This window comes from Rhipicephalus sanguineus, chromosome 4 (assembly GCF_013339695.2).
Source record: "Rhipicephalus sanguineus isolate Rsan-2018 chromosome 4, BIME_Rsan_1.4, whole genome shotgun sequence".
Classification (NCBI taxonomy): domain Eukaryota; kingdom Metazoa; phylum Arthropoda; class Arachnida; order Ixodida; family Ixodidae; genus Rhipicephalus; species Rhipicephalus sanguineus.
In genome coordinates this window covers 23,720,753-23,733,541 of record NC_051179.1, presented here as the reverse complement: position 1 = coordinate 23,733,541, position 12,789 = coordinate 23,720,753, and the positions used below count along the sequence as shown (strand labels likewise).

Below are 12,789 nucleotides of genomic sequence, written 5' to 3'. Positions count from 1 at the left end.
TAGCGGTCTAAAAGAATAAATTTGAGGCATAAAATGGCCGGCTTTACCGTAATCGTGAGTAGAAGTATGCATGAAATGCCCTCTGGCCGAGCACATTGGTTGGACGTTATACTAGCCACAATCTTGGGCATGTTCGCAAGGGCACACCTCACCAAACTAACCCCACACTACACTGTGCACTCGTCTATATGGACGCACTTGTTTGCTGTCGCTGTGCGAGATAAACCTTGGGCGTTTGCCTAGCGTATGCGCCCGATGCGGCCACGACCCCTCTAATTGTGTGTGAATGTCATCAAGGAGGAACTTGCGTATGCAAGACAAAGATAAATAAGCGATTGTAATGGCATCTTTTATATATTATATGTAATGAATTAACACGGGTGGTGAATACGGCAACGGCACGTTGTAGTTGTTGACATTATTAACGCGATAGCGTTAAAGAGCCCGTGTCGCAGAAATTCCGGTGTCGGTGTCTTTGGTTGTGAGCGAAAAATCATTGTCCTTGACCGAAAAATCGCCAAGGATGCAAATAATAAAAATGAAGTACCCGAGGTGGAATCGAACCCAGACCTTCGGCATGACAAGCAGGTATTCTACCACAGAGCCACGCCATTGCTTGCAGCTGCACTGAAGATAACTTTCATGCTTCACAAACATACGCGCCCTCTGTACACCGGTCACCCATTACAAAAGGCACACACATTACTCCGCAGATTGTCGAACACGCATTTAGTGGTACACTATTGTCCTAAGAGTGTCCGAAGTTGTAAATAACTGTATCGTGTTCACTTGCACATTTCATATTTGTTTTATTATTTCTTTTTATTATAATTTCCTTCCCTCTCTTCTGGAACCTTTGAATCCCGTTCCCCATCCCTACACAAAGGAAAGCAGATGATTTTTCAAGGGCTCGTTTATCTTTGTTAGACACAATATTAATGAGAACTAACAGACAATAACGTCTGTTATTGTCTGTTAGTTCTCATTAATATTATCCCTACACAAAGTAACATGCCAGCGGTATAGAGGCGCCGGCAAAAATCTGTTTTTCCAATAAAGAGTCGCTCTCTCTTGTCCCTTGCTCTTCAGGTGCTGTGTGCTCGATTTACTTGACCTGTGGGCACGGGCACGTGTTATAACCTGGCCGAGGTCTCGTCGTATGGTTCAGGGAGCTATGAAAGGGCCCAATTACACCTACCTATAAGGATACACTCCTGTAGCAGCAGGTAAACAGGAGCATTTCCGGGCACCACAATTCCGCTCACGTATGCGGATCAGAGCTGACACACGCACACAGTGACAAATCAGTAAGGCTCTCCGCAATAAGGTTTTCCGCAGTTTCCTGCCATTTTTTTAGCGGCCAGTGGTCACTGTGTCTCTCCGCCTCTTCTTGTAGCCGCGCCGAATATGCAACACGAAACGCATATGCATGAGATCCTGAGCCCAGTACTATGGAACGCAGATGTGTTCTTTAAGCTCGTGTGTATTGCTTCTTTTTTGTATGCTCCCTTTTTTCTATCTCCCTTCTTTCTCTCCCTTAATCTCCTTACCCCCGCGTAGGATAGCAAACCGGACGCGCGTCTGGTTAATCTTCCTGCATTTCCTTCCTTTTTCTCCTCCTCCTCCACCTCTTGTTGTTTCGCTCAATGTACGGTCACCGCTTCATCCTTTGGATTTTAGCATGTACAAGAACGCGACGAAGTAGAAGCCGCTGCAAAATACTGACATGTCCCCGTGATGCTCTAGGCAATCGGCATTCGATAAACGATGCCCGCTTGCAACTCCTTGGAATGCTGGGAGGTTAAACAGGGCGTGTACCGGCTGGCTACTCTCCCGCTTCAATGAGTTCATTGAGAGAGGACTGTTTTCCTGGAAACAGTTGTGATTGCTGCAGCACCTGGCGGAGATCTCCACCGCGCGCTTCTTTCTACGTGGCCTCCAAGATCTGCTTCGGCCGGCAGTGCGACAGCGCGCTGCCGGAGTTGATTGCGGAGGCTACGCAGAGGGAAACGCAGCTCCACTCGTCGAGTGCACTTAATATAGTTGAATGAGTTCACTGAAAGAGGAGACTGTTTTCTTGTGGTTATGTGCGATCAGATGGCACATACCTACTACAAAACAGTTCACTCTAAATTATACCCAAGTGAACCAAAAGTTCACGAAACGCTAGGGGGCTAGCGCCATTAAGGACACTTATATGGAACGTTAAGGCCACCTAAAGTATATTTGTTTTGCCTGTTTATATTGGTTACGTTTTTATTTTCCGTAAGCTTTCTTTTACAGCAGCGCTGTAATGGTCGATGTTTGCCGTGTGTGGTAGATGGAAAATGATCACCATCATGGACCGGCACGCGCTCAATCACCGCCCCAGCGTTAAATCCGCGTTTTGTGAGGATGCTGATGCAGCAACTGCACTCAAAGGTGCGCACATGTGGCAATTCGAACGGCGTTCTCCAAGGCCGCCCGAAACTCATGCCGTGACATTGACCGAATTTAATATCCTAATAACACGCACACACGCGCGCACACAAACACACACACACTCACACATAGCGGCAGCAGCTGTCGGGATGAAATCGGCACGGAGATGAATCTGCTCAATGTGCTGCGTACACACACGCTGTTGCTGCGAACTGTTTTATGGAACAGGAATGACCGTTGGAAAGAGCGCGTGTGCTAACGTAAGACCTGACAGGTGATGAGCCCCAGAACAATAACAATTAACAGCAAAGCTGCTTAAGCTAGCCGTAATTTGTGCGGCCTATCAGAACACTATCATCATAGTGAACGGGTATGTGCCACAGAAATTGGGCAAATCCCACGACTCACCACTGGTTCACTAAGATAGGCAGAGAGAAAGCTGTAGGAAGAAAGAGAGAGAAAAATATTCAGAGAAATACGGGAATAAAGTCATAAAGAGATAGAAAGACAGAGAAAGAAAGAGAAACACAGTAAAAGAGAAAAAGAGATAGAAAGTTCAAGAGAGAATTAAAGAGAAAGAAAGAGAGAGAAAAAAGCAGATATAAAGAATAGGTCGTTCTATGATAGGTGCGAACGCTCGGTTCTGGAGTTTGGACATCCATGTCGTGACTAACCCAGCTAAAGTCTAGCGAAAACCTAGAAACAACCAGATTAAACTCCAGAATCGTCCAGTTTCGCTGTTTCAAGCCTGGCGCGACTTAGTGCAAGCTTCGCCGATTTTTCAGCTATCTCTCGTTAAGTCTGCATTACTGATAATTGCTACTGCTATACTACCGAAGAACTCATGCAGCTTTACTGAGATATCAGCGTTACTGAACTAGCTCAAAATTTTTACGACATTTATTTAAGAGTCTGTATTCCTTTCCGCTTCAATTCCCACCTGTGTTTCTTCCGCTTCTTTAGGGCTCACTTTTTATTCTCTCTCTTTTTTTTTACTCATAATTTCCTGCCTACAACACAAGTCGATTCAGGAGAAGACGTCACTGAATACCTATAAGCCATAAAAAGAGAAATTGTGCGCAGAATTTTTTTCTAAAGGAAAAGTTATTCTTATCGGACAGTTATCCGTTAAGGGTAGTACCTTTTTATGTAAAGGTCAGAATGGGATCAGTATAGCCACGTTGTAATAGTACCTGTTATGAGTAGTCGAAGTAAGAGCATCCCGGCTATTACGTCGCAAAATGAACGCCTATCAATTCCTCCCTCTATATATACTATATATCACTGCCGTATACATTTCAATACGACGTGCCGCGTTTCAATAGATGTAGTTGCATCCTGCCAGCTGCAACTCAAAGCCGCACGTCTACCAAGGTCGCTGCAAAATCAACAGCTTCCAGGTTGCGCGCAGTGTTTTGCGTTGCTGCGCTCATGTCGGCATTCGCGCGCTTCTCGTGTGCCGCGCTTTTCCTGGCATCGGCGTGCCCGTCCGCCGTTAAGTCTACAGTGCGGAAGCGTCCAGACTACCCTTGCTTGAGGCTACTGCTCGACGTAGACACAGGAGTAGACGATGCGATGGCTATCACGTTGGCGACGAGGCTACCCAACGTGCACATCGAAGCCATCACCGTGGTCGCGGGAAACGGCAACCTGTCCACGGGCTACGACAACACGCTGAGGACGCTGAATGTCATCGACCGAACGGATGTGAGTTATAGGCAACGATCAAAACTCATCGGTGTCGTTAAAAATAGTAACCGTTAATGACAGCAAGGTTCAGGGTTAAGCAGCATGAAGCCATCGCTGTGGGCCAGGGAGTGGTTCCTAGCTGACCACACCACAGCAAGCTACATCCCACGCACTAATTAATATCATCACGTAGCTTTTCATAGCACTAGTTTCATAGCACTTGTATATATAGGTTCTATGAAACGCTGCGCTATTCTATGTAGCGTGACAAAAATGTCCCGATTACGACTTGTAAACAACAGGCCTAATTAATGTTCGAGTTAACGGTATGGTATTCATGTTGTATAGGTGATACAGATGCCGTGTGCGAGGTTTACTCATTATAATTCCAAATACCTGTTTGTTATGATTACTGGGCTATCAAGTTAAGATTAGGCTGTAACTATCGAAAACAAATATGTTAAGTTCCGCTATTACTGTATACTACACGTCCAGCCACCAAACAGAGCAGCTTTTGCGCGAGCTCTCAATTTCCAGGTCAGTGCGAATGCAAAAAAATGAGAGGAGGGTGACATTTTCCTTCTTGTCGCCACTGATACGGAATACGCCTGCTCAACCTTGAATAAGCGTTTACCGATGAATACAAAGTTTATAAACTTTTTGCCGCCACAAAAATGACATTTGTAGGCGAAAACCAAAACAACTAAATAATGTATGCCAAAAAATAAATATATGATAGATTCGTAGCTCGGCGTTGGGTTTTCTTTTTTTGCTTGCTAAGGCTGATGCTTTCAGCACTGAAATACGAAAATTGTGGCGACACAGAAAACAAGCGCAAGCAGAAACGAGGACAGATGCCGTGCGCGTTTCCTTCCTGTGTGTCCTGTGGTTTTCGCGCGAGGACAGATGCGTGGCGGTTTAATACGCGACACTTAAAACGACGATTTTACAAAAAACAGCTGTGATTTGAACACGCAAGAGTTACCATTAACGTTGACCGTTGTCATCTTCCTAAAAAATTATTATTGAAGAGTACTTTTTGTACGCCTTCGTGTTGCGTCCTTTTAGAGTTAAAAACGCAAAGTTCAAAACGCACAATTACTTAAATAACTTCCACCGATTAGACACTGCGACGCTTTAGTCCAATAAATACAGACAGAGCTCACGAAAAGGCTGCAAACGGTCCAGACTATAAAGAAATAGTCAACGGATACACGGTAAAAGAAACTCCCGTAGGGTAAGATGCTAGCTACGAGAAGTAAGCATTTATCAGCGAGTTCAGAGTCGCAAAACAGTAGCTTGAGCGAACATACAGAGCTTCAGCACCGAAAGCGTCAAAGAAAGAAAGAAAGAAAGCAAGAAAGAAAGAAAGAAAGAAAGAAAGAAAGAAAGAAAGAAAGAAAGAAAGAAAGAAAGAAAGAAAGAAAGAAAGAAAGAAAGAAAGAAAGAAAGAAAGAAAGAAAGAAAGTTGCGGAGTTTTGGGAATTCCATGGACTGCTAAACAGACCGGTGTTTTGCATATGCATCAGAGTAATACCGAATGCTCCTTTCTTCTTTTTTTTTTCAAGGCATGTACCCTGAAATTGCGGCTTTTTTACTTTGGGTGACGTCACGCGCGCTACAGTTTCAACGTAGCGTAAAGTAATGCTAGCCAAGGTGGAAACTTATGACAAATCGCTGCCGCAAGTGCACGAGACGTTTAGATTGTATTCCCTCAGGACACAGAAACAATTGGGCTAGGTGGAAGGGTTTGTAACTAGATCTCACTTCAGGAATCGACAGCAACCCGACAGTAAATAACAAGAACAGCGATCAAATTAAAGGATTGTGCCAAATAGATTATCTCCAGCATCTCCTCGTCAGTTGCTTCACGGCAACTCACTTAACACATAAATAATCGCCCCCTCTTGAACCCACCTTCATTGTGACACGGGACCCGTAGCGGCCCGTAAACGTCAATACATGTTTATTTCTTTTTGAACGAGCCAACTGCCTCTTTTATTTCTTCAACCAACCGGCAATGTTGGACCACTCGCCTGACGAATAGTCGACCCTTGGGCCATTTAAAAGCGGATAACAAGAGCAAGTACGACGCTATAGAGGCAACTTCCCTTTGCAGGTTCCTGTTTACAGGGGTGCTGACAGACCTATCGACGGCCATTGGAATACTGACGAAACGTACTTCGGGCCCGACATATTCGGAGGCGTCAGTGCGCGGTACCCTCCGTCTGGTAATGCAGCTGCCGATCCCCAGACTCCCGGATACATCAAGATGATCGAGCTGATCAAGAAGAAGCGAGGCGAACAGATCACGTTGGTTTTGATGGCCCCTTTGACAAACTTTGCCATTGCGCTGCTCGCGGCAGCCAACATCTCGGAGGACATCCGGCATGTGTACATCCTGGGCGGAACCCTGTACGGTAAGGGACAACACAACCTTCGTCGCTACTTTACTAGGACGTTCTTGCGCTGTGTTAACCTCGCTAAAAAAATTCGCAGGGTACCTATGCATTCGCCTAAGACGATTTCAAAGGAGAAAGCCATCTTCTTTTAACAGCGAAACTGTTGTAGCTCGGTGTACTGTGTGACCATGCGCGAAAACAATCATCATCATGAACTGGTATGTGCCACAGAATTTCGGCAGACACCACGACTAACCGCTACGGCGTGGCCTGTCATAACCCTGAGAACGAGTACAGCGAGAGAAATAAATAAATAAGTAAATAAATAAATAAATAAATAAATAAATAAATAAATAAATAAACAGAGAGACGGAAAGAAAGATATAAAGAGCGAGAAAATTCTTGTCGAGAAATATTGTTCACGAGGCGGGATTCGAACCCGCGTACCAGCGATCCGAAGGCGAGCGTCTTAACCACTCGGCTATCCAGGCACGCTAGCAGAGCATAGCATAGCCTTGTATAGTATAGTGTAGCAAGGGGATGGGAAAGGGAAGTGAGTGTGAGGAGGAGAGATGTGGTGGTGAGGAGGAAGGAAGGGAGGAGGGGAAAGAGTGGAGCGTAGCGCAGTAGAATTGAGAAAGGGAAATAGAGACCGAAGAGGAAGCCGCACATCTCGAAGCTAGACGTGTCGGTCGACGGGCAGTACGAGCGGCGACGGGACCGCGCTTCGCTGTGCCGAGCTTCGAGCAACTTAGTGCAAACTGCCCGCAATTTTTTCCTCTCTGTCGCTGTATCGATCCTTCCACGCCACCCTCCGAAGGCTTTCTGCATCTTACGTGGATTTGCAGTGCCTCCATGATCGGAGGCATTGCAAGCTTTCTGCACCTCACACGGTTCACATCATGGTGACGTTATGATGACACGACAAATTTTGGAGATCTGTGACGTCATGATGACGTCATGTGGTGACGTCATCACGTGATTTTTTTTACATCACTAGTGTTGGCTCCGCCGACTGTCAATTTTCGCGTTTCGTTTGGAGGCATCTAAGACTTTCGCCTTCAAATTTGTTGCTACAGCCGTAATAATAATTATTGGGGTTTCATATAATAATCAATCAATCATAATATGATTATGAGGGACGCCGTAGTGGAAGGCTCCGCAAATTTTGACCACCTGGGATTCTTTAACGTGGAGCTAAGTACACGGGCCTCTAGTATTTCGCCTTAATAGAAATGCCGCAGCCGGGATTCGATCCTGCGACCTTCGGGTCAGCCGTCGAGCACCGTTGCTACAGCTGTAATTTTGTCGCAACGGATGCGTGCGTCAAATGTACAGCTGCAGTCCTGGTTAACTTCCTGCGGTATTTTTGCAAAGTGCACGGGCCTCGGAGATGCAAGTGACATGTTGCCGCTTCGGAATTGCCCGCGCCAATTGCCGTTGTTCTGTTCTTTTTTTTTTTCTTTTTTCACTTCTGGAGTACTTGCGTAGCTTTTCCATTTATGGTAAGCAGAGTATAGGAAGTTGGACATTTAGGGCGAAGCCCATTATAGAGAATAAAACGGGATTTCGTTGAACTATATTTTTAAGTCAGATGCAGTATTTGGCGAGTTAAAAGAGCACTGCAGTGATGTAAACTACGCCATAAAAGTTATATAAAGCTATAAACAAGACGGGACACACAAAAGAATGTTTGTCTAAAGACTTTTGTGAAGTCGGCCATTTTCATCGCATAATGCCAGCACCAAGGAGGACTGGCCAATGTCGGCTAACTCTTAGAGTAGCGTTAGCTTACTTCTGGGCTGGCTACGGTCGGTTATTGCTGGCCACATTTCTTGAAGCTATCCGCCCCTTATCGCAGGTGTCGGTGCGGCCCTGATTGATAAAAATTATTCGCACAGTCCACACGACGATATTGCCCTTAGGGAACACTGCCTTGCGATTTCTTCTATCTTCTTTTCTATTTAAATGTACAACGCATCACGATTGCTAACAACCTGAACAATTCGAGTCGTGCTTTTCCGTGCAAACCGGTGGCTGTCGAAACCAGAGAGTACCGAAGCTGCCGAAAGCCAATGTTACGCGATGCTAATGATAATGACTGCGGTATCTAATAGCTACGACGGTTCAAGAGCATAGTTTCAGCGACTATAAGTTGAAAGCCAGGAATACTTCGTCACTCGTAAGCATAAAAGTGTCTTTTACGAGAACTATGTTACTGGTAAGAATTTGCAATGCAGATTTGTAGCGGGAATTTCTCACAAAAAACATTTGCTGGCGACTGCATGATGGTTGCCTGTCACACCTGTCGGTCTTGTCGGTTCCTACCGGCGGCAATTTATCTTTTCATCCACTTTACTTCCTTCACATTTATATTCTAAATACTACAGATAACACCTCCTATACTTTCCTTGGCGTTATTGTCTGTTAGTTTTCATTACTATTGCGTCTAACAAAGAAAAACGAGCCCTTAAGAGTCATCTCCTTTCCTTCATCCATAGCGAGGGCCTCGTTCTGTCAGACTTGATGCCTTCAGGTAGTATGCGAGGGATTATTGGTCAGCTTCCAGCTCGTAATAAGATCACGTTCTACGTGACGCCAACAGGCAAAAAATTGTGTCCAACAATCGCCGCCATGGTTGCGATTGGCGCTGACTAACACTCCTAGGTTTAAATGCACATATATACCCCATAAAGTGGACGGGAGGATGACCCCCTCCGTAGCTCAGTAGTAGAGCATGGGACGTGTTATTCGAAGGTGGCAGGTTCGGTCCCTGCCGACGGCAAGTTATCTCTTCGTCCCACTTCACTTTCTTCGCATTTATATTATAAATACTACAGATAACACCCCCTATACTTTCCTTGGCGTTATTGTCTGTTAGTTTTCATTGATATAGAAAGGCAATGCAATGTATCCTGTAATTACTGCTTCTTTCTTTCTATGCTGTAGGGAAAGGTAACGTCAACCCAACGGCCGAATTCAACTTTTTCACGGACCCTGAAGCAGCTTTCGTGGTTTTGCAAAGGGCCACATGTCCCATCACCATTATTCCCTGGGAGGCAGCTCTCCAGGCTACAGTTCCGTGGGTTAGCATGTATTTTTAGTTTTTTAGTAGCAATACAGTGCATATTAATGCGACGATTGTTGTCACACGTGTACGGGGTGGACTGCTTGGTGCCTCCACACGGTATTCAACCGGTGACAAATGTTTACGATGCATTGACTCCGCTGCAGATGTGAATTTCCGGTTCTATTAATGCACGACTTCTCTGAGTTAAACTGCTACTGATACATGGAAGCTGACGCTCTTTATTGAAGGCTATAGGCATAGGTCGAACGATAATTCAGCCTTGTTACAAATCTCATGCACCACGAACATTTGTTGGATAGTGTACATGTGCATGAGCTCCGCTGAAAGCTTATGTTGCAAGCATTTAATAGCCTTTGTTTTAAAACAAATACACATAACACATACAGTTTATACGCGCACATAATAGGAAGCAGTAGACGTTTGGCCCACACCGCTACAGTCCCATTTCGACTGGAGCGATGTACATAAAAGAAAGTAAGTGTAGACGAATTCGGGTGCACGTTACAGAACAGCAGGTCGTCGAAATCATTCCGCAGTCGCGGACTTCAGCTTGTCTCGTAACCAGATACAGGTTTTAACAGTAAAACTTGAGAATTGAAGTTTCTTGCGCGAATAAAGTTAGTTGGGCGCGAAAAGTCCCATTTTTAAGGTATATGGTTTTCGACACATGGCTTCAGTCTCTTTAGGTTGAGCAATAAGATAGTGAAAAGTGGCCTTGCGATGGCGTATGTAGAAATCAAGATTTCATATGTATGAATAAATAAATGAAAATTTCAACCGCACAAAACAACATTTGCTAGAACTCTTTTGTGTATCGCTTTGTGTGCAACACTCCTCATAAAGCAGTAAGCTCTGGTTGTGTAGATGTCTTTGTCAAGGGACTTGACAAACACATGTCTGCTTGTCGAAACATTGGCTCCAGCGACACATCCGGTTCAATGATTATTAATTACTTGAAGACATTGTCGTTTATAGCTACTCCACGCAAAGTAGGTGTCCTAGATCCTCCATATCCTTATACTGCACAGGATACACACAACCGCGGACGCCCTCTCCAGGCAGTGGCGTAGCCAGGGGGGAGGGGCACACCGGGCCCGTGCCCCCCCCCCCCCCGAAATTTTTTTTTTGCCATAGTATAGAGAACACAAAATGACAATTGATCACATCTGCCTGCCCGACCCCCACTTCAGATCAAAAAGGTGCCCCCCCCCCCCCCCCAAAAAAAAAAAATTTTTTTTTGGCCTCGCCCCTGTCTCCAGGTGGCGTGGCTATACCTGACATTTGGGAACTCAGTGGTGGGCATGAAGTTAGAGGTGCAATCAGGAATGGATGTAAATCAAAGGACGGTGGGCCGCCTCGCGTTGGGCACTCACGGGAAGACGACAAATGAGGCTGTAAAGGGTGATATGAGATGGACAGGCTTTGAAGTGCGGGAAGCTCAGATCAAAATGAGATTCGAAGAGAGGCTGAGTAAAATGAAGAAGAGTAGATGGGCAGAGAAGGTTTTCAGGTATTTGTATAGAAAAAGCGTTGACACGCAGTGGAGAAAAACAACTAGGAGGCTCACCAGTAAATATACGGCTAGCAGTGCGGGCGATATGGCAACAAGAAGCATTAAGCGGAAGGTCAGAGAGGTGGAGAGGACTTATTGGATGGCAGCGATGGAAAAGAAGCCGGCTCTGAGTAACTACCGAAAGGGAAAAAACGAAATAAGGAGGGAAAGGTTTTATGATAATTCAAGGGGAAGCGCTTTACTGTTTGAAGCAAGGTCGGGCTGCCTTAGAACGCGTAGTTATAAAGCGAGATTCAGTAACGAAGAAGAACGATGTACATGCTGCGGGGGAACTAAGGAAACGATGGAACATGTACTGATTGAATGTGGCGATATTCACCTAGGTATACGTGTGGGCACGAGTCTACATGAAGCCTTGGGTTTTAGGGACAACAATGGAAAGCTGAACACGTCCGCGATAGAAATAAGTAAGAGGCGGTTAGAGTATTGGTGGCAGAAAAGTAGAGATAAAGAACAAAAATAAATAATGGGGGGAAAATAAGGTCATTCTGCCTTAAGAGGCAGAGAGATAGACCGTGAATTTATATTTTTTTGGTATAATAACATAGATTTAATCAATGTAGATAAGGTATTAGGCCAACATGAAACAAGGAAGCTTTTTTTTTTTCGAGCCTGGTGGCAGACATGTCACCGCCCCGTTACAAAGGGGACGCTCATAGCATCCATCCATCCATGTTCATTTCCTGCCCCTCTCCCTCTTCTCTCTACAAGGACACTTACTACATAATCGCGAACAATTCGGGCCGGCTTCAGAAGTTTCTGCGCGACATCACGGCTCACACTGTGCAATCCTGACTTGTCCTAGTTCCTTCATGCAAAGCAGTGCAGATCTGTGTACAATTTCCTCTCTCTCCTTATACTGCACATTATATAGTGCGAATCGGTTTTGCGGAATCCTGCAAGGTGGTGAAAGGGTAAAGAAATGGAAGTTGACAACCACCGGTTTGTAGCACGAAGCCACAAGGAAATATTTATGAAAAAGGAAACTTCTTAGTAGCCGAAAAATTCGCCCTGGTCCGTCCTGGTCCGGGGACGAACCCGGAACCAGGACGGACTAGGACACATTTTTCGGCTACTAAGGAGCTTTCTTAGAAATCCGCATGAATTTGCTTGCGGCTTCGTGCTACAAACGGGTGGTTGTCAATCTTCCTTTCTTTCTGTACAGGATACACAAAACGAGATACCCTTTCCTGCTGACATGCCTTTACCTAACTATACTCCTTTACTGCCCCCCTCCCACCTTCTCTCTCTCTCTCTCTAAGGACACTTACTACAGCATCACGAACAAGTCGGGCCGGCTTCAGAAGTTCCTGCGCGACACCACGACTCACACTGTTCAGTGCTGCTTGAGCGGAGGCCAGAGCCCGGACGGCTTCAGCGTGGGAGACTTCCTGGCGGTTCTCGCTGCAGCGGTGCCCGAGAGCGTCGCCTCCACCCTGGAGCAGCGCGTCGACGTCGAGAGGTGCGGCGAATACGCGAGAGGCCAACTCGTACATGCGTGGGAGTCCAAGATCCTGCCTCAAGTGAAACGCAACGTGACGATCGTCAAAAGCTTCCACGTGGGCGTTGTCGAAAAGTACTTCAAGTACGCGTTCTACCCAACTGAAGCGTGA

At 45.7% G+C, this 12,789-nt stretch overlaps 1 protein-coding gene across 1 annotated transcript; it reads left to right on the top strand.

Annotated features, from left to right (window-relative positions):
- The first annotated feature begins 3,852 nt into the window (after positions 1–3,852).
- Positions 3,853–12,789, top strand: LOC119389257 (pyrimidine-specific ribonucleoside hydrolase RihA). The gene is made up of 4 exons (XM_037656462.1): positions 3,853–4,128; positions 6,230–6,530; positions 9,462–9,598; positions 12,439–12,789. The coding sequence occupies exons 1-4, from the start codon at positions 3,853–3,855 to the stop codon at positions 12,787–12,789; spliced, it is 1,065 nt and encodes a 354-aa protein (XP_037512390.1).